Below are 24,047 nucleotides of genomic sequence, written 5' to 3' on the forward strand. Positions count from 1 at the left end.
GAACCCAACTTATATTGCAAAAAATGTATATGACTTTTTGATATTGGGCAAATTTTATTCAAAAGACGAACATTTATTTTTAGATCACAGAGATGCTTTACTTTCCCAGCTGAAACTCATTAAAATGGCATTAAAGTATGATTCCTCACCATCAGTATTTGAATATCATTTGCCCTGCAATGATAAATTTTATCCTCATGTTAAAAGACTTTTAAAATTTTTGTGCACTCTTCCTATAAAGAATTGCACAAGTGAGAGATCTTTCTCGACTTTGAGTAGGCTAAAAGCATACTTGAGAAGTACCATGCATAATGAACGTTTAAACAGTCTTGCACTGCTGAATTCGAGGAACGTGACCATCACTCCTGAGGAGTTATAAATGAAATCGCGGGAAAAAAAAAAAACAAACTAGATTTTATTCTGTGACTATTTGTACACCTACATAAGCTGACTGGTGACTGTAAATGAAAACACTATAACCATCATGTTTTTGTTTTGTAATTACATACTAAAGTGAGATTTTTCTTCTATGACTTGGTGCTTCTATAATGATGCATTTGCTGTTCTCATTTTTGAATTTTGAGAAAAGTAAATGCATAAATTCTTATGCTTCCAGGTACTTTAATTAAGTTTTTGTTATTAATAATTTATTTTATTAATTAATGCTAATTATTTATTCAATAATTTATTTTTTTACTGTTTTTTTGTTCCCAACAATCAATAAAATCAAAAGAACATCTTTGGTATGCTTGTATTGGGGTATGATACGAGAATGGTAAACTTTTAACCCTAGACCCTCCCCTCCTTTGAAAAATTTCTGTGTGCACCACTGTGCTGATATTAAAAGAAATCAACGAAATATATCAGCTACAAACTATATGCCAGAAATAAATATTTGATATAAAAACTATTTCCAGAATGGTTCTTATAATAGTTTAGTATGAAATTACGATACTGGAAATGAGGATTTAGTTAAAAACACATTTTATGCTTTTCAAATATTCAAGTTACATCACTTGGCTTCCATAACAAGACAACTGTTATTTTTAACCCAAAACACTAGACCACAATTTTTGGCATATTATTTTTATTTCAAAAAGTTAGAAATATGTTACACTTTTGTTATATATAACTTTCTGAATAAATTACTTTTCCCCCCTGATGACTCATTCACTTAAGGCAGCATTTATAATATATTTAATTTCCTATTTGTTTTTCACATTTATTTGGTTACACACAAATGTTAAGGTTACACAAAAATTTGCTTTTCTAAGAAAGAGATGCCAATTATTTCTTTGAATCATGTTTTCATAAATTTAATCAAAAAACAATTCTTTCCAGAAAGTTTTTTAAAACAGTTCAGTTTGAAATTTAGATATTGGCAGTATGAATTTAATTGAGAACACCTTTTGTTAAGAATAATCAAAGAGATTTTATTTTTGTATGCTACAAAATCACACTGCACCAAGAACTAAAATATTTTTTTTGTCTTATTATTTTAACACGGAACTAAAAATTTAAGTACTCTAAGGGGAATTCAAGACATGACTAGAGCACACTTTTTTTTTTTTCCATTATCAAGTCAAACATTTTGTACGTAGTTATAAACAAACAGAGAAAACCTTATCCAAAAACTTCACCAAAAATACAATTTATATACAGTCAAAAGTCGTTAATCTGGACTCGTCAGGACTTCGGCGATTCCGGATTATCGATTTTTCCGGATTATAGATCATCAGTTTAAATCTCGTAAGATGGCATGCAGAAATTCTAAAATTAAAAGTATGAAACCGTAATTTATGAAATAAAGAACAATTATGATCTAAAGGGTATCAAAATTTGCAAAAAGAAAAAGCTTAATATTTATTTGTTTACTTTATTAAACATTTCTTTCAATGTAAGTTGTAAAGTTTTGCTTCGTTTCATGTGATAATACTTTCTCTTTAATTCCATTAAACAGACATAATTTCTTGTTCAGTTACAAAGTTCTGCTGTTCAAGTCCTATAATTGCTGTGTCGAGAATACTGACTAATTTGTGAATCGAAATTTTTTCGTTTTCAATAACCTCTGTCACTTTCTTCGCTATCGGAAGCGAATTATAATGACGAGGAACTTGTTTTAAATCATATCAAAGACGGAGCACATTGATATGAAATACTACATTTGATAAGGAATTATAAGCCAAATAAAATAAAAACATCTGCCCTGAAGATAAGGATAGTGCTGACAGATCAACTTCCAATTCATTACGCGCCCGCCGCCGCGTTCCCCCCGCCGAGCAGCGTGAAATTGATAAACAGATTTCGTATTTCTAAACATACTTTCGCTTTTGATCCTTTACATATTAACAAATATATATCGGAAATTCTATTTGATATAATCGAAAGTTTAAACTTACTTTTATAAAATTGCTCTTACAGTCTGGAAAAAATAATGAGCCGGATCCAATTCGAAAATTAAGGAACAACGCAATCATCAACATTAACTGAAATAGATAATTATTTAGCTTATATGTCCATTATACATAAAACGCGCGCGCGAAAACGTATTCTGCACTTGCGCACACTCATATGCGCAGTCGTAAAAGGTCTTACGCGCACGCGTAAACGCCTATGCGCATGTGTCAACACTGCGCATGCGCAGAAAGTTTTTAGTTTTGATGTCCGGATTATAGATCATTCCGAATTAACGACTTTTGACTGTATAAACTGAATTACAATTTTTTCATGCTCAACTCGATCTTTTTAAATTGTGCAGCAAACATAATCAGTCAGATCAATTTGGTACAATACAAAGTTAATGTGAATACATATCTACATAAATTATTATAAACTAGAATAATGGAAAACAATTAAAAAAAACAGAATAATGAATGGGACCTTTTAGGGAGGAGCAGATTTAAAATACAGAAAGAAATATATAAGCAAAAAGCAGCATGAGTATTACATTCAAATATGCAAAAATAGGGAAAATATTTAATGAAAACGAGTTTGGTCTTTATTACAATTTAGTTATTTTGACAGAAAAAATAAGTAATGGCATGCACATAATAAAATTCCTTCAATAGCTAATTCAGTCAAATGAAGAATAGAGAAAAATATTTTATCTTGGAAGTAAATCATGCATGTAACACATAAATAAAAAAAAAAAAAAAATCAGTCTGAGAGAATGGATCCTGAAACGAGCTTTGGTAGATGATTCTGCAGGCTGTTCCTGTCAAATGCAAGTTAAGGATCTTGTTTGAATGACCCTAGATTTTGAGGTCTGTGATATATTACCATTGTCATGGATAATGTAGGTACGTTGTATCCCAGATTCTGCTAATGTTAGTGACAGCTGAAAAATGAATATATAATAATTTAAGAGCCACCCTAAGCTACAAGAATGAAGAAAATTTTTTTGTATCCTTCATTTTTTGAAAAATAAGGTCAGCTACCGAAATGCTATGTTTAACTACACGTATAAATATGATTCCACCCTTTTTTAAAGACGTCATTAGTAGACTGCTCACACCTAACTGAATCTGAGAAATGCTTTTATTTCAAAGGTTTGACAGTAAGCTTTAATAATTAGTATCTGACACTTGTGTGTAAACAATCATTTTTACATCATTAAAAATATTGAGATTTTTGCTAAATGCAGAAGTTTTATTTCAGTATTTTACAGTAAAGAAAACTATAGAAGAAATTGGTGGTTGGAAATTAAAGGCAAACACGCTCCATACAATACAACTTGTAAATAATAGTTTTACTAAAAATAAATTATTTCAATACACATGACAAAGAGTATGGATAACAACCAAAAAAATTTAGAGATGAAAATTGACAACATTTTTGACTGAAGATCATTGTTAAACAAAACTAAGAATTAACTGTTGCATCAAATGTTACCCAACCATGTATTTTTCAATGTCTACATGAACTGGGAATGGTTCAACAACAAAGAAATTGGATTCCAAATGAATTGAAAGAAATTGTATGTCAAAGAACCATATGTGAAATGCTGCTTCAAAGACAAAAAAGAAAAGCATATTTTGTGGAGTTTTAAAATGTTATGAGAGATGGATTTTTAATTCATTATAAGAATCCTAAAAGAACAAAAGCCCAAGTGCACCCAAATGAACAAGCCCATCTGCTGGGATTAAAAGGTAATAGTCTCTTATGAGCTGTTGCAATTGAGTGAGAAAAACAATGCTGAATGTTACAAACAACAGTTAATCACTTTCAACAAAACATTGATATAAAACCATCCAGAATATGCATAGAGATGTAAAGATTATTTCCCAACATCAGAGTGTTCTCCAACATGCTATGAGACCAGTCAAGGAAACTTTTCATCAGGATATGCTGCTCCAAACTCTATATACGCTCTAGATGTTGCTTCTTCAGATTAATATTTGTTCTAGTCCATGTTGAGACCCTTTTCTGCAGAGAGATTCAGCTCTTATGAAAATATAAAAAATTGGCTTGATGAATGAAATGACTCAAAATAACCAGATTTCTTCCCTCACAAAATGCATTTACAGCCAGATACATATTTGAATGTTGACGCTTTTGAAGAAGAATGCTTTGAATAAATTTTTATTTCATTTTTAAAACAAATAGATGTCTTTTATTTACTTGAGAAAGGGCAGTCATACACCCAACAGCAAAAGGAATTAAAAAATTTAAAACAGTAGATATGATAAAAAAATACTTCCATCAAAGACAAAGGACTGAATTGCAATGTTCTTATATCAATCAATGCTGACATTCATCAACATTGTATCCATTTCTACTCTTACATTTATAAAAATTGTATCTGATCTTGCAACCAAGATAAGCAGACCCCACTTCTTAACAATCACCCCTTTCAATCCTTTTCATTCAGAATCTCAACTCATACTTTTGATCAGTCGTATATTATTTTGACCTTTCTTGCTTATATTTCTATATATATGAACATTAGATTTTGTTAATTTGACTCCACTTTTCATTTTATTTAACTTCTGCAAACGGATATATTGTATGCTGTGTTCAAAATTGCAAGCTCACAAAGATGAAGAATCCCAATTTTAGAGACTTTTTTTGTCCTTTATGTAGTAATATCAGCAGGGCACTTGTACTGTTTTAGACACAGAAAACTTAGACTATGATTTATCATGCTGAAATCTCATTCTTTTGGAAAAAAAAAACATTATTATTAATTAATTTTATTATTTAAAATAAACATTCATACAATTAATAATAAATCCCAATAAACTGAATATTACAAAACATGCTCTTTACAAGTGAGCACCATAAGCATCAGATCTCTTAATTCATATTTTTTCAAATTCTCTCTCTGGGAACGGGTAACTTTCAAAATTTTTAAGGACTTTCAAAGGGAATCATATAACATAATAAGGTAATGAAGAAGGAAGACAATTATAGCTTCTAAATTCTCATTTTCTTCAAAAAAATTGTAAAGTACTTCTTAAAATTGTTTTAATCTTTGAATACTGCACTAAAATATAATAATAATAATAAATATGCTAATAACAGAAACAATAATAACAACTAAAAAGTGAAAGATGAAACTACATTCATACCTGATATAATTTCAACATATTTTTTCTTAACCACAGACATAAGCACAGATCTTTTAGGTCTGTATTGGTCTCTATAGTCTGTCAGAATAGGAAGGATTGGAGGACATCACTTCTCATTCTGACAGAACATGAAAGACGTATGTAGTGAAAATAATAACACCGGCATCAGGTGTTGATCTCGTAAAATACACATCTTGCATCATTAATATGGAACATTCTAAATTTCTAGTATCAAGAAGGTATCTGAATCTTAAAAAAATAAAACGTGGAGAAAAAATACCTTTAATAATTTTCATAAATTAAGTACTACCAAGGCCTTCAGAGATTTTTAAGAACAAAATTTTAAAGCACAAAATCTTTTATAAGTTCCCAGTTTATCTTGGGTATTTAGAAGAATAAATGAGAAGTTGTTAATACAATTTACAACTGAAACTTGGAAATACTAAAAAAGATGGGATGAAAAATATAAATTTAAAAATAATTTTTCTAATTATTAATCATATGCAAAGTAGGCCTTATTTATTATCAAACATATTTGAAAACAATGAAGATACAGGGGAAAACTAAGGAAATAAATATACAGAATTACAATAAAAGGACATACTCTATCACTGGATATATTTCCACTGGAAAACATTAAAAAAATTAAGATTGATGCAAAACATGCATTAAAACCAACATAAATAATCATTAAAACAAAAAAATTTAAAAAGCTATTATTTCATACCTGAAACTACTAAAAATATATATATAAACCTTATCACACAATGCACAAAAATTTAAGATTTGTTACAAATTTAAGAAACCCTATTAAAAAACAATAATGATATTAGAAAATAACAAGATAATAAATAAAATTTATGATAAACCACATATTAAGTCTGTATATTACTTAGTATGTATAACACACAAAAAATATAAAATTAAAAACAGAATCTGAACTTGAAAAACATACAAACAACTTTTTGGTACATTAAAAAAAGGTGGGATTTTCTATCTTTTAATAGCACAATATTTTCAATCATTAAGTGTTAGGTTTGAAATAAATCATTAGTGCATAACTGAATTATTTTCTTAACAATTAGTGAGTTTTTTGCAAAAGAATACATAATGATAAACATATACATGATTGAACTATGTAACGTAATTTCATTTTTAAAGAGTTTTGTCACAAATTATTTGTACTATTATACACACTTAATATGCCAAAGTTAATACAAAATGCTATCACAAAATTCATAAAAGGTCACATAATAAATAAGTAAAAGAAATACAACACTAATATAAAATGAACACTTTCATCATATAATTTAGATCAAATTATAATAAAATAATGTTCTAAATATCTTAAGCATAAAAATTAAAAGGGAAAAAAATTCTTTACTTTTTATTTTTAACACTGAATAAATGTATGAAATTCAGAACATTTATTTCAATGAGAGGGAAATTATAGTTTTCAAAAATTAATTTTAATAAAAGAAGAAGCTAAAAAGTTTGAATTACAATGTATTAAAGAAATAAAAATCATAACTATGAAATTAATTATATATAATTTTTTTCTTCAACCAAAATGGTTGCCTTATAAGACGAGTTTCAGTATGACTCTTTTATTAAATTCCAAGAAATATGAATCATTTTCAAAGGTGTAAGTTTATGGAAGGGAATTACCATGAAAGATTTCACTGTACTCAGTCGTTTTTGTGAAACAATAAATGATTGCTTAAGTTCTAATACTTACAAATACGAGATGTTGAGCTGACTTTTTAGTGCTTTAAATATGAAGGAAAGCAATACATACTTAGATAAGTAATTATGAACATATACATACATAGAAGAAATAAATAAAGTAAATAATATTTAAAAATTTTATTATATATATTAATATTATTTCTTTGTATTTTTCCTAATCTCAGGGGGAAAAAATTAAAGATATTAAAATAAGCTAACAAATATAATGTTTTAAAGAGAAGAATATATAATATTATTTACTAAACATTAACAGGTGCAGTTTATCTGAAATATGTTAAGTGCACTTCAAGCAATAACATAACATGGATTCTAAAAAATAAATTTTATACTATCGCCGTATCTACCCAACTCTGACAAGAATCACTGGGCAAAGACCTATGCCGCCGCAACCCATAATTTTACAAATATGTATTTAGCTGGCAGCCCAAAATGGTTGCATGTGTATTATGCGAGCACATCATGCTGCCACCTATCTCAGCAGTAATTCAAAAAAATTTTAAATTTAAAGGTCATGTTTATGGTTTCTGTTTGTTGTGACTACTGTATGCAGTTATTTTTCTTGTAATGAATCACAATGCCACTATGTACCTGCTAATGAAAAAGAAAGTAATGCATTTTTTTTTCTTCAGAAATATGGTGTTTTGCCTATTAATTGAGAGTGTAGGAATGCACATTCCATGAAGTTAACTTGTGCAATTCTCTAAAGTTTTTTTTTAAGTTAACAGGTTAATGGGTACATGGAAAGCAGTACCAGTATGTTAAATCTGACTTTTAATCTATTTATTTATTTTGAGTTAAAACAAATCACTGTGCACATGAACAGAAGATCACGAAAACAGAAAATTGTTTTATCATGGATGTTTGTTGCATTTTTTAAATTTAGTTAATTTGTTATTGTTTTATGAACTTATAAGGGTTTCATTATGAACATTAGTTTTGTGTAATTTTTACTGTTTCATTATGGATGTTTCATGCAATTTCATTGACTCGTTACTGTTTTATGTATGCTGCCATTTTTTTAAATGGCTACTGCTTTTCACCTGTTACAATGGTGAAAAATTAGTCACCAATGATTGGTGACTTTGTCGGAGGGACGAGTGAGTACCATGAATTCATTCATTTAATAAACTTTGCACATGTATGAAATCAATTTCAGCAAAATAGAAACCAACCAGAGAAACTAATTTTAACGATCAGATCTTACTAAAAATATTATAAATATGTAAACTCATATCACACAAAAAAGGAAATGCACTGAACAAAATGCTAAGTTATAGCATGGAAGGTAACATCTATTACCTATTTTACTCTTTATTACAGCTCATAAAATACTGAGCTAAACGCATTATAATTTATGAGAGAAATGACTCATATATTTGCTAAAAGTAAAATTTGGCACTAAATGACATTCAAATGAACATTAATTATGAACATTAATTAAAAAAGGATGTTGAATATAAACTTTTAATGTGAAAATTTAAATTAAGACCTTAATAAAATTATAAAAATATTAGCAATAAGTAATAAAGTGCAGAAAAATGAGTAAAATACAGAAAAGTACTTTTAACCATACAAAAAGGACATCTGTATATTCAGAAAGAACTGCTTATTGATATTTTATGAAATAGTCAAAAAACAGCTTTTTCATCAAATTTTGAATAGGATAAATAAATTAATGTTGTAAGATTGCTTAATTGGGACTTGTTTCAATAACTAATAAACTCAATAGGAAAAAAAAACCTTATTACACTTCATATAGTTTAAGAGTGGGGGAAGAAAAATCAATCTTTATAAGTAATAGCCAAACTTTATTAAAGAAAGCTTATAAGAGACTAGAAAAATGTAGAAAAATTGGTATTGTTCTGTTATCAGGACTAGATTCAGAAATGTATGAATAGATGTACCTGTTCGTGTATGCATGTATATATGTAAGCATGAATGTATGTGCATGTATACATATTTACATATACGCATACACACATGCATACATTCATACATTTCTGAATCCAATTCCGATAACAGCACAGTACCAAAAAGGTAATCTTTATCATAAATTATAAACGCACATTTTATGAAAAAATTTTATAACATGCAACATGGCACACTGTTCATTATTTCCACGCATTATCTTTAGCATTATTTATGGATATTTATTTTAAAAGTGATCATTTACTATTTATGCTTTGATCTTAGTTTTAAGAGCTTGAATTTTTACATTGATGGGATGGAAGACAGAATCACAAATGTCAAAAGGCTTCACTAATATGCACAGAACCCGATATGTTTACAGACCTCAAAGGAAATAAACCTTTGAGAAGAAATTAAATCAGGACTCTGCATACAGTTAAACACATGTGTCAGTAAAGAAAAAATTACATAAAAGACAAGCATATACATGTTTTAAACAAATGCTTTAACATGTTTTAAACAAATACTAAAAACAACTGACACAGCCAACAAACATAGTAATTACATACTTCATCCTTAAACATAAGGTATTTTTTTAAGTACTATGATAAAAATAACCTTCAAATCTTTACACGATGCAAATACTTTAATATCTATATACAGTCACCTTATATAACCTTCACTAATTTTATAACAACCATCAAAACAGAAGATATTTTCATTGCAGAGGTGATACTTTATGAGGCAATAGACCTTTGCTGTATCCAGTTAGAACTTCATGATAGAAAGCATGCACTGAAAATAAAAGGCAATTTTTAGGAGAAGTTTCTGATATATTTATAGTTACAGCACTTGTACAAAATTTTCTAATAAGCTAGAATTAAGATCAAAACAGTGAAAATTCATTAAAAATTTCATTTCATTTCAGTGAACTTAAATCAAATTTGAATTGGTGCAAGTATATCAGAATACAGTTTAAAAATAAAAAAAAAAAAAAAAAAAAAAAAATAAGTAAATGCTCTCAGATATAAATACTTCTGTATTTACAGTTTTCTCATACAGTTACAGGTTACAGTTTTCTTATAATTATAATAGGCAATAAATAAACAAATTATGAAATGCTTCTAAAGGGCTCCGTTATTTAATCGAATGCAATAATTCCTACACTGCTGGGCATTAGAACTGCAACATCAACAAGGACAAAAGGCAACACAACTAAATTTATTTCACAGATTCCTTAAAATAGATAATCATTAAAATTTCAGGCTTACTGAACAAACAGAATGTGCTATGATTACTGCTGAAGGTAGCCAAGAATAAGGCAACACAGAGAGTTAAAGACTTACGACATTTTGGATTACAGTAGTTCAGGCATCAGGTAAATGTAGTTTGTTGCCAGAGTTCATCTGATGTAATGATGCAAGTGTTTGCAGTCTTTGTAATGACAGTGAATGTGCCAATATGGACTAGACATGCTCAAATAAGAAAAAATTGGTAAATGCATTGGCCAAGGCCGAATAGCAATTTATTGTAGATCTGAGAACTGTCAGAGTGAAAGTGATACATGGTTGCATATTGGAAAGTGGGTATTAGGGTGTTCCTGAAAGTGATAATCACAAGTGTTAACATATCTGTCATGTACGAGGGGAAGTTGAAAAATAAGTTTCCCCTGTCAACTGTGGTCAGAGTTGTGTATGAAAGTCAAAAAATAGAATGAGACATTAAAGATATGACATACCTTTATTTTTCCACATAGGTACCAAGTACATTGAGACATTTGTCATATCGCTTGATAAGCTTCAAAAAGCCCTGCAGGAAAAAATCAGGGCTTTGCATATGGAAGAAGCGTTGAACGGCTATGGGCGAAAGGCGACACAGCAGGAAAACGCGCAAGTCACTACAGATGCAAATGTCAGGAAGGTGGATGACATGATTAGAGCGAACCGGCGTATCACCATCGATGAAGTAGCGGAAGAACTTGGAATCTCACATGAGCGAGCTTAAAACATCATCCATGACATTCTTCGATACAGAAAAGTGTCAGCACGATGGGTGCCCTGACAATTGACCTCGACACAGAAGGAACAACGCATGGGGGTCAGCCTGGAACATCTCGTGCGTTACCATGAAGATGGCAATGACTTTCTGTTTCGGATTGTGACGAGGGATGAAATGTGGGTCCACCATTTCACGCCAGAATCGAAGGACGCATCTATGGAGTGGAAACATCCGTCATCACCTGTCCGAAAGAAGTTCAAGATAACTCCCTCTGCAGGTAAAGTGCTCCTCAGAGTTTTCTAGGACACCAAGGAGTTTTGTTGCTGGACTTTTTGGATCAATGCTACGCGCTACTGTGACACCCTGTCGAAATTGAAAGAGGCGATTCAGAAAAAGCAACCTGGCCTTCTCACATCTGGCGTTTTGCTGTTGGATGACAATGCCAGACCACATTCGGCGACAGCAACGCAAAACCATATTGCAACTCTTGGTTGGGAGCGCCTACACCATCCGCCATACAGTCCTGATCTCGCACCAAGCGACTTCCATCTGTTTCCGGATTTGAAGAAAAATCTCGGGGAAAGGCGTTTTGGAAGCAATACTGAAGTGAAACAAGCCATTCAACACTTCTTCCATATGCAAAGCCCTGATTTTTTCCTGGAGGGCTTTTTGAAGCTTATCAAGCGATATGACAAATGTCTCAATGTACTTGGTACCTATATGGAAAAATAAAGGTATGTCATATCTTTAATGTCTCATTCTATTTTTTGACTTTCATACAGAACTCTGACCACAGTCGACAGGGGAAACTTATTTTTCAACTTACCTACATAACATTAATTGGTCAAATGGCCATATCTGCATACCAGATTCAAGCAGAACATATATCTAATCACACCCTACATATTAAATTCCATTGCTGAGGCAATATGAAGATGAATAAGAGGAGACTCCAAAAAGCACTTCTTATGGTTGAGCCATATGTGCATGGAACTATTAAAGATGTGCATGCCAGAAGTGGACGATCCTCTCCAGAACCAATTCACTATACTGAATGAATGATCAGTGCTCCGGTGAAAGGAACAGCAGTTCTTTAACAGTTCACAGTTGTCGTTGGGAAGTGTGCCAAAAAAATTGATTTCGTAAACACTAGCATTCTTTCCTGTATTATTTACTGGAAATGTCTCTAACTTTTTTTTTATGTGTGTTAGATATATATGTGTGCTTTTGGTTTGCTTGTGTTTATCTCATATTTAAAAAACTAAATATTAAATAAACCAATGCATCTCAGCGAAACTGACCCTCTCCCTCCCCCCATTTGCAAATGGATAGTATTTTTTATCCTATCTGGTAGTGCGAGGATCTGTTTAATGTATGTAGATTATAGGAATTGGATCAGATTTTCAGCTGGTCAGCACTCTGGCACTAGTCACAGATCTGGATCCTTCAGAGTTGTAATTTTCATCGTTCCTGCTCTATCTGTGCATCTGATTCTAACGGAGTCTTTCTTTTCATTGCTCTTCCTCTAGTTGCAAATCTGGCTCCTGTGGGGTCTTGATTATTTGCTCTTTTTGCTTCCTCGGAGCTGTTCCTTCGTGTTTCATTTTGATTCTTTGAATACTGCGTCATAGTATAGCTATGTATATTAGATATTACGTTTTTCATACAATACTACTGCAATATTTGTGCAAAATAATAAATTACATTTTTATTTATTTACTTATTTTACTAACGTCTTGTAATCAAGAGCTGTGAATTTCTCTTTAACACACTGAGCACCACGCATATTTCTTAGGCAATCCCATTCAGGCCACGTACGCCGCTTAAAAGTGCTGGTATTTTAGGATCAGGAGTAATGGCCAGAAAAAAAGACCAAGAGAGCTGTCACATTTTGTAATACAGTCAAAAGTCGTTAATTCGGACACCCATAATCCGAAATGATCTATATTCCGGACATCAAAGCTGCGACGCATGCGTGTATGACCTTTACGGCTGCTAATATGCGTTTACACATGCGCAAAATACGTTTACGAATGCGCGTTTAATGTATAACGGACGGTATAAGCTAAGCAAAAATTATCTAATTCAGTTAATGTTGCAGATTGCATTGTTCCTTAATCTTTGAAATGGATCTGGCTTATTATTTTCTGCAGACTGTTAGAGCAATTTTATAAAAGTAAGCTTGAACTTTCAATTATGTCAAATAGAATTTCTGATATATATTTACTAATATGTAAAGGATCTACAAAGCAAAAGTATGTTTCAAAGTCCATTAAACAAACAGTGGAATTGCTGTAAAAAATGGATAAAAGCATATCCTGTGTTTATCTAACCATTCCGAAATCTGTTTATCAATTTCACGCTGCTCTGCGGCGGGGGGGGGGAGAATGCCTCGGCGCGCAACGAATTGGAAGTTGATCTGTCAGCACTATCCTTATCTTCAGGGCAGATGTTTTTATTTTATTTGCCTTATAATTCCTTACTAAATGTAGTATTTCATCTCAATGTACTCTGTCTTTGATATGATTTAAATCAAATTCCTCATCATTATAATTCGCTTCCGATAGCGAAGAAAGTGACACAGAGGTTATTGAAAACGAAAAATTTTCGATTGACAAATTAGTCGGTATTCTCGACAGAGCAATTATTGGACTTGAACAGTGGAACTTTGTAACAGAACAAGATATCATGTCTGTTTATAGAATTAAAGAGAAAGTATTATAACATAAAAAACAAAGAAACGTAAACAACTTACATTGAAAGAAATGTTTAATAAAGTACACAAATAAATATTAAGCTTTTTTTTTGTAAATTTTGATACCCTTTAGATAATAATTGTTCTTTATTTCATAAATTACGGTTTCATATTTTTAATTTTATAATTTCTGCATGCCATCTTACCAGATTTAAACTGATGATCTATAATCCAGAAAAGTCGTTAATCCGGAATCGCCGAAGTCCCGACGAGTCCGGATTAATGACTTTTGACTGTAGCTGTAATGGAGAACTGTTTTTAAGTTTACCATGTTTCAATGAAATCCATTAGTCCTGTAATGAATCAAAATTAAGCAAATTATAAATAAATCTTCTGTAATTCCCTAAAATAGTGTAAATTTTATAGTTATATATCATGTTACACGCTGTCAGCCAACGGCGGTTGATGCGGCCTAAACAGAAAGTCTAGTGTCAGTCACAGATGGCGACGCGGCCTAAATAGAAAGTCTAGTGTCAGCCACAGATGGCTAACGTGGCCTAAACGGAAAGTCTAGTGTCAGCCACAGATGACTGACGTTGCACTCAAAGTGTTAATCATCTTTACAATTAGTGTATATTTATAAACATGAATTTTTCTATCTAATGTAATTTTTCAAGATCATAGAAGAAAATGTGGACCATATCAAATAGAACCTCAGGCAATATTTGGTATGATTTTGTCAATTAAAAAAAAGGGGGGGGGATGCCATTATTGTCAGCAGACTATTTCCTTTTCTCTGGGATCACCTCGAATCTATATAAATTAATTTTTACACTGTGCTTTGTAGTAGCAACAAAATATCAATTATAGTAATAAAATAATGTAATCTTTAATAAAATTTAGTTTAGTTTTCGTTATTTTTTAACTGTCAACATTTTTTTATTCCAGAATTTTATTGTTGGTCTATCTTTCTCAAAAGTCTCAAGGGAATCTCAAGAGTACAACTGAAAGAAGTCAGTCCAGAGAGTGAATGGTTTGATTAGCGATTCTACTTCTTGTCATTTAATTGATTGGTGGATTTAATTGGTGGATCATTAAAAAGAACTGACTCACTTCAGTGAGTGAAAAGTTCTGATCTGATCCTTTAAAGGAGTGGATTTGCCCATCTCTAGTGCATATAAGAGCAGTAATTGTTTGAGACTAGCATCCATGTGTATTGTTCAATGCACCCTTGTAACTTGAGATGCCACTGTGCCATTAAAGGTAAGCACAGTCTGTGAGCCTCAATATGATGTCTCATTATATATGCAAATATTTCTTCCATGCCTCAATACCATATTTCCTGTGCAAGCATGCACGATGGATGTACATTTCACATACAAACTCTTGCACAAACCAACTGGCCTTTCAGGTACTAGTGCACTGAGGTTATTGTGAGCTTGCATGTTATTCATTCCATCCTTCCTGGACCCATATCTTCAAATTTACATGATAACAGTTAAGTTCAAAAAATGCATATAGCAGTTTGGAGTATGATAACCCACAAATATGGCACACAATTATTCTTCTACAAATTGAGATGCATGCTATTGTGGGCTCCATCTTCATACTCTAAGCATTCTTCACATGTCTAGTCAAACAAAATTCTCGTTGATAAAAAGTCCATCCTCTCATCTTCTTTTCATACTAAGTGACATGCTAATCATATCCATGTACTACTATAGTCTATCTATTATGCAAATTTGTTCCTGATAAGCTGCTTCCTTCATGGTGCTACAATTTTAATGACTTGCGGTGTAAAACCCTGGTCCATAAACTGGTTTCCAGGAGTTAATAGCCAAGGATCAGCAGATAACTTTTCAAACTAAAATCTGACTCTTTAATTTTAGTATGAACTATTTCATTATAAAGAAATTGTTAATATTATAATGAAATTTTCTGAAATAAAAAATTTACTTATTATGACTTATTTAAAACAGTATTAACTTGCAAAGTTGTGATATGATGCTATTAGAAAATACACTTTCAAACATCACAGCCATGTTATCTGTCTAGTTTATATGTTTCTTTACCTGTTAAGTATTTAGCTTTGTTTTATGAATAGAAAAAACTACTTTTAATCGCATTCCAACATTTATTAACATAGCCTATACATTTTCTTTTTTAATTTATAAAACATGTTAAAAAATAATATAAATTTAAATAAATGTATATGTATTTTTTATTATTATTTGCAATTATACATATTTGCAATTATACTTTAAAAAATCTGTAATTTAATCCAACATCTTGTTAACAAACAACACAATTATAGTTGGATTATTTATAATAATGATCCAGTTCTCAGCAGTTTTAAAAGTTTAACAATCAAGAACATTAATATGTTCTTGACTTTGAAATGATCCTATGACTTTGAAAACATTTATACTTCTCTACCATTAGAAGAAATTTTTACTAGTTTAATGCAACTCCCACAACTTTTTCCTGACATACATGACATTTGTATTGAAAGATGGAATACTTATCTGAATTGCACATTATTTAATAACTACATTAAATTTAATAATAAGATCTTTCAGCAAGTTAGAGGAATTCCTATGGGAGCAAACAGTTCTACACAAATTTGTAACCTATTTCTTTTTACTTTTGAATATAAATTCCAACTAAGTTTAAATAAAAATGAATTAAAGCTATTTGCTCATACTTTTAGATACATAGATGATATTATAACTTTCAATAATAGTTCTACTTTTGAGCAATTCAAAATTTACCCAAATAGTTTAACACTTAATAAAACGAATACGAATCAAGATACTATTGAATTCCTAGACCTGCAAATTATTAAACACAGGAAAATTAAATTATTTGATAAAAGAAGGAATTTCCATTTTCCTACTATTAAACTAATTAATTGGAACTCTAATATCTCTAGAAAAGTAATAGAAAACACGTTAGCCAAATTATCAGAATAAAAAATATATGTACTGAAATAGACGATTTAAAGGAAGAAATAATAACGCTAATTAATGTACAAGTTGATAACCAAGTACCACCAAAATTTATTAATTTATATATTAAAAAGGCAGGCCTTGACTTTACTTTATAATTTTTTGGCTCTTTTGGATATGGTAACATTACCTTAAACCTTAGCTGGAGGGTAATGAAGGATATAAAAGAGTAGAGAAATTATCGTAAATTTTTATTGTAAATATTTTGTAAATATGTATATTTAATCAATACTGGATTCTTTCCTTTTACTAATAAAGGGCCAACTCTTTTCAAAAGTCTCAATTATAGCCCGAATTGAGTGTAGATTTTAATCTTCTAATTTTCCATACTTTAGCCAGTATTTAGTTAAGTTTTGATATACCAATTGAAATGAAGTTCATTAAACTTTTAATATTTTCTTTCATTAAATTTAAGTTTTAATTAACTTCCTAAAGTAATTTTTGAGAAATTTGTGGAATTTTTAGACATTTTTTTAAGGACTCCTTTAAAAAAAATTTTGGGAAATTTTACTTTAAAACTTTAATATTAAAACATTTCAGTTTTCTTAATTACTTTAATTTTTTGCAATTTTCACACAAAAAAATTCTTCACTTAACACTTTTTTTTTTTTTTTTTTACACACTTTTTCAACAGAACACACATTTCACATTACATACAGTTTACATTTTATTCATAATACCACTTCACTTTATTTTCCTTCAAGCAAAATTACATCTCTTGATTGGCTCAGTTCTTAACTCCCTAAATAATTGATATTACTACCTTTAGGATTTTTAATTTAATTTAATTTTTAATATTCATGTTTACAAAAAATTTTTTACTATAACAAAGATAGCAGCTTGACACTCAACTTTACCTACATAAGCGCCATCTATATAATTTGAAGAACACACTTACTTCTCTTTTACAACACTTTTGCAGACCTCAACACTCATATAGTAGGTAAGTTAGAATTAAAAAACTTACTATTTACTTGCTTTAAGTATTTTTTAAAATTTTTTATGTAGTATCTAAGTATTTTCTAAATATGAAATTATATTTTTAAATATATATTTGTTTTTTAAAAATTGTGAATTAGTTTTTTTTGTTTCTTGTTGGTTTATATGGATTATGTCTAGTTCTTTTTTAGTTTCTTTTTATTGATATGCAAATTCGTGTAGGGGAGGTTTCTGTAGACAAGGGTTTCTAAAATACATTGGTTTCTAGATTATTTTTTTATTATTTTTTATAAAAAATTAATTTAAAAAAAAAAAGTTTAATTCTTGACTTTACTTGCTTGTTTCTCAAAAGACTTCATTAGTATTTTCCTTTTTGAACTTTAATTCTTAAATGTTAATTTCTAAGGAAACCACTTTATTGGAATTACTTTTGGTTTTGACTTTTACCCTTGCCTGCATGAATGACGAAACACGAATTGAATGATTGGAGAGTTAGGTTTGGAGGCAACTTCCCCTTGATAAGTCTGTCTCCTGCCTACTCAACGGTCATTCACATACGCATTTTTTTTAAAAAAAAAGTTTAATTTAATTTTAATTTATTAAATTAGTAAATTTATTTTCATGGATTAATTTTGCACTTGATTTGCTTATGCTTCTGAATTTAAATGATATTGTAGATTAGTTCGAGTATTAAATCTTTTATATGTTTGCACATTTTTTTAAAAATTATTTTGTTTTTTTTTTCTTTTTTTAGGATTTAAATTTGCTTTTTTACTTTTATACATATTTGTTAAAAATTAGATTTAAATTTGTTTAAATATATATATATATATATTGCCATTTGCACAACCTACTGGGTATTTGTATTAAAAATCCACACACACAAAAGTATTCGATAAAAAAATCGGTTACTATTTTAATTATCAAAATTTAAGTTACAGTACTTTTAATTCTAAAATTTAATGCGAAATTTGGGCTTGTTTAAGGAAGATCAATTTCTTTATGTCTGGTCTTATTTCATTTAGTTTTAATTGCAAGTTAGGATCCACTTTTAATTTTGTTGTGCAATTATTTTTCAAATACAACAAGGAAGAAACACCTTTTTCACAGAAATAGGTTGCGCAAAAAGGCAATGAAAATTTAATAGCTTCACTTAAAATGCCTTTTAATTCTTCTTTTTTTCGGTTCAACCAAAAGTTTGCAAGTGTGCTATTTTTGAAATCTTCAGCTAGGGTATGATCATAGAAAATTTCTATCAATTGTTTTTTTCTTCACGAGATAAAATTTTAGATACATTTGAACAAAATGGATTTCTAATCCAATTTTCGTTTTCATAATTCTCAGGAAAGTACATGTTGAAAATATCTGAAATGAAAATGAGAATTCTTAATTATTATCCAATTCTTTGATTATTAGATCATGTTTTTTTTTATAATTGCAATTATTTTATTTCTAATGGTAAACAAATTAACACTTTGTCCTCATAATCCTTAATTTATTCAATTTAACTTTCCATAAACATCAGCTAAATATGCCAACCAAAATTTCCTAAATAAAAATTTTTGCAATTCAAATATTTAATCACTGAGGAAAATTTGAATTTCCAATCAAAGTTAAAAAAGAAGATTTTAAACTTTGTCTCTGGATAACCACCTTACTTTGGAATGTAACAAAAGCATTTCATGTTCACTGCCCATCTCTTGACATAAAATCATAAATATTCTTAAAGTTCGGCTTTTAATAAATAAATTAATAATAAATAATTTTTTACAATTTTCACAGTTTGATTCAAAATGATTTTCAGGTTTCCAGGGATTTTTTTGGCTACTAAACCTTCATGATGAATGGAGCAGTGAGTAAATTTAGATTTAGGTGCTACATTTTTTTTTGGACAAATAACACCTGAATGTTTCCCTGTTAAAGCCTGAGCTCTGTCACTGAATACAGCAATGCACTTATTCCAAGAAATATAATTCTCAGACATAAAATTGTCAATTACATTGAAAATTTTATTTGCAGTTGTTTTATCGCGAAGTGATGCAAAAAATAAATACTCTTCAGTAATTTGTTTATCTTCTTCGAAAGGTATGTAAACTGATAATTGAACAAAGTTCGTTATATCAATATTTTCATCCAACTGCAGTGCCAAATACTCACTGTGTTTTATTTTTTGAATAAGTGTCTCTTTTATAGAATTTGTCATTCTATAAATTCATCCACTTTATAACAGAATAACCTTTGATAACAGAATATTATTACATTCATTAGCCACTTTTCCATTAAATTATGTTAAAATGATATCTTTAGCTGCCGGTAATGTAAGGTTTTCTGCATTAGTGTGAGCCTGCCCAGTCATGGCAATTCTTAGGCTTATTAGGTAACTAGCTCACAAAGCTTTTTCACTTGAAGTCACAAAACCTTTCATTACTTGTTTACTATTTTTGAACTCCGATAATTTCTTAAAGTTTTCTTCAGATTTATCCTTTAAACCGGCATTCTTAGATTCAGGATGTCTTTTAAGAAATGATGCTTTCGAACTTTGATTGGATAATAGTTCACCGCAAACAGCACATTGAGGTTGAGGGTCCATTTCATCTCCATTCCAAGAAAACCTAATGATATCCAACTTTCATTATATTTTCTATAAACAGTTTTTCTTTTCTTTTCAATATTCTTAGTGCTAGTAGGTTGTCTTGGATCCATCAACTGTGAATCTTCACTTTTCCACCTGGTCAATCTTAGCCATCGTTTTGAAAATCTAGCTATGTTTTATTATTTATCACAGATTTTTAAATGCACAATATATTATGAGTTCTTCAAAAACAAATGATGATATTCTCAAATTGCATAGAAAAGTAAGGAATACAAAGCAATGAGAAGAAAAAATACCTGCTGTTAGAGACAGAAAATCCATGTAAAATATGCTTCTAATTGAAAATCAATATGAGCCCAGAAATGGTGGCGACATAAAGTGTAGACATTCTAATAAATCGATCAACTCCAAAGGAATTAATGAGATACTATTATCTTTTTATAGGAACTTATTTTTATTTCTTGTTAAATACAACATCCATTTCTATCTCTCCTTTTAAAAACATCATTTATGACAAACTTTGCTATATCTATGGCTAAAAGAATATTTGTGAAAATATTTTGCCAATATCCTCGAGCAAAGTTCAGATCACATAAATCTATGAGGGTTATAGAAAAAAACTTTAACAGGATGTTGGAGTATTTAATTTTTTAATTTAACAGTTAAAAATATTTTGTTCCTTTGCATACCACCAGTGGTACACGTTGAGAACCGCTGATCTAGACCAACAGCAGTACTGCCAATACACCACAAATAAAGTAATGTAATTGAAATAATATAAGAAATCATCAAAAAGAAAAAAGATAATGTGAAAAAGGACATGACTTCAAATCATGGACAGAATAAAAAAAAAAAAAAAAAAAAAAAAAAAAGAGATGAGAAAAAGGACTTTTAATATTTTTTTGGAAAGATTAACCACTTCAACACTTTCCTGAAGACAGACTGGTGTCACTGGGGATCAGTGATTAGATATACTCGTAGGAGTTAAATAAGGCTTGGAACATTATCCTCAATACAGACTTGTCACTTCATATTTTCCAACCCTTAGAATGTAAAAAAAAAAAAAAAAAAAAAAAAAAAAAAAAGGAAAAAAGGAAATTTATGGCCTAATACTCTCTTCAGAAGAGGATTGTAGCAGGATCATAAAAAGCAAAGTTCACTTAAAAAGATGGGATATAGGAAAGTACTTTAAGCTGACAATGGAATAAGAACTACTGCTTGTTTGAAAGCATACTTTTAGGGGATCATCTTTGCTATGTTTCAGATAAAAGGCTTGGGAACACAAAATAAATTTTTTTGTATGTGTCTTTTTCTTAGGATAATGCTATTCAACAACTTAAGCATGACAAGTAGGCAGTTCAGATAGATTTGGCATGAACTTCTAAATAGGTCTTGATAGCTGGTCAAAGGTTGAAAAGAACAATTCTATCACAGATTGAGGCCTGTTTCAGAGGCCAAATGTTTAACTTTGAAGGGGGAAAAAAAAAAAAAAAAAAGTAGCAAATATTTGAGTTTTATACAACAATGAAATGCTTAATCATATAAGCATTCATACCACGTGAATTTGAGATAGGACTTGGTGCATTTTCTATTTTTATTCCTTTGTGTTCTTGTAGTATCTTCCTTCATATCATATTAATTATGAATAGAAATCTCATTATCTAATGAACATTAGAATTCAAATTGTCAATATCATACACAATTTCAGTTTACAAGCAGGCTATAGACAAGAATAATTATAGCAATTAAATCTAGTGCTACTTATATTATGTCAATACTTATTCTATAAAATAAAGTACTCACAAACAGATTTGTTGGTCTCACTAAGCAACTGTAAGCGACCAAATGCAAATTTGTCAAAACTTTCATGCTGCCACAAAGCATACACTAGAAAGGATAATATTAATTTTCAAAAAATTAGCTGCCAAATTATTATATATAGGCAATCGTTATATATACATACACATTTAAAAAACAGAATTCTTTACAGAACATATGATATTATAAACACTTATTAATGAAAACTTAGCATTGATTATTAATGCTGCAGATCAGCATTAGTTGGATATATCACATTACATATATTTAAAATTATAATTTAGTTAATTATTAAAACAACATTAAAGAAGAGGTGCTTGTTATTATCTACAGGGTGAGTCACTTATAACAAACAGATCACCACTTTGACAATGCAGAAGATTCAGATACTACTTTAAATTAAACTGAAGTAAATTTGCACCCAACAAGGATCTGGTTCTTAGTGACTTACAACCCACTAGTCACCAGAGTACTATGATATAGTAAATTGAGATAGATTTTTAAATTACAAAGAAATAGGAGCATACAATTGTCTGTCAACCTACACCGATGAGCTACAAGTTAACAGTCACTCTATGAACACCTACAGGCTGAGGTTATTGTACCAGACTAGTAACCAATGAGGTCACTGCTGTGGGTGATACAATAAATTTACTTAAATTTTAAAATGCAAATGAAGCAATAGTGCTTGCTCAGGTTTCTGGGTCACTGGTAATTTACAGGTTGAAGTCAACCTATAGGTTACCGGAATGCATGACTGAACTGGCAACACTTGCAAAACACGTTGGTGATTAGGACTTGATGGTATAATGCAATGTAACACTCCAAAATTTTTGAAAGACTCTGCTGAGGAAATTTCTGAAGGAATTTTCCAACTATTGGACAGATTGCAAAAACTCATACAGGGAAAAAAAAAAAAAAAAAAAAAAGGTGCTAAGTGATATTCTTATGCTTTTACACTGCTTCATTTGTATTGATTGTAAATAAATAAAAATTAAAAATAACTGTAGCACATTTCGTATAACTTAACTTATTGGATGAAGTATAAAATGTGCAGTGAAATATAGTAAATTTTTCTGGAAAAAAGAAGTTTAACTTATTTATTACTTGACCTTTTAAGCTAGATAAACTAAATTATTAATAAAAATATCTTTCTATCTACAATTTAGTTTAATTAATTATTTTAGTTTTAAAGTGTATGTAAAGATATAAAAATAGAAATTTGGGATCATTCATGACATTTTAATAGAATATTTTATGATAAGTATGCAAGTTTTAATTAAAAAACATAACTGAGATTTTGAAATTATGAGATATTTAAAGAAAAAGGGGGGAAAACTTAAGAATAGTTGAACATTTGAAGGAAAATTGGGAAGGAATTTTTATTTTAGCCAGTTTACTGATTTACCTAATTACTAATTCAGGTCTAACTTGACATAAACTCTTTGCTTCAGAAACAGTTTTATCATACTTACATATTTTTAAAATAACTGCACATGAATTAAAATAATACATACCAGTATTATGAGGACCAAAAATAGATGTGAAACAGGCTATAAGAACTGAATTTGAGTTTTTCAATTTGAGTGAACTCAGTTCCATAGCAGCTTTGAGTCTTCCATCCCAAATATCAGTATGGCTGTTCATATTAAATATTTGCAATTCATAAACACCTAAAACAAATTTATCTATATAAAATTCTTACAAGGAAATAGATAGTTATTTATATGAAATATCAAAACTGCTACTCAAGTATTCCTTAAAAGATA

At 29.8% G+C, this 24,047-nt stretch overlaps 1 protein-coding gene across 3 annotated transcripts in view; it reads right to left on the reverse strand.

Moving 5' to 3' along the window:
• Positions 1 to 1,407: 1,407 nt before the first annotated feature.
• LOC118194468 (protein NipSnap homolog 3A-like) overlaps positions 1,408 to 24,047 on the reverse strand; it is a 39,754-nt gene continuing 17,114 nt past the window's right edge. Inside the window, exons 4-6 of one of the 3 annotated variants that reach the window (XM_085825768.1) lie at positions 23,796 to 23,951; positions 22,264 to 22,347; positions 1,408 to 10,022 (exon numbers count right to left, since the gene is read on the reverse strand). In XM_085825768.1, coding sequence (XP_085681894.1) covers positions 9,946 to 10,022; positions 22,264 to 22,347; positions 23,796 to 23,951 — 317 coding nt within the window. In that variant the 3' untranslated portion in view covers positions 1,408 to 9,945. Of the gene's footprint in view, positions 10,023 to 16,042; positions 19,233 to 22,263; positions 22,348 to 23,795; positions 23,952 to 24,047 lie in introns of those variants that run through there. The other 2 variants (XM_085825767.1, XM_085825769.1) reach the window with 2 other exon arrangements.

Source organism: Stegodyphus dumicola, chromosome 10 (genome assembly GCF_044657685.1).
Source record: "Stegodyphus dumicola isolate Sdum_Otavi_A_Nest chromosome 10, ASM4465768v1".
In the NCBI taxonomy this organism is placed as follows: Eukaryota; Metazoa; Arthropoda; class Arachnida; order Araneae; family Eresidae; genus Stegodyphus; species Stegodyphus dumicola.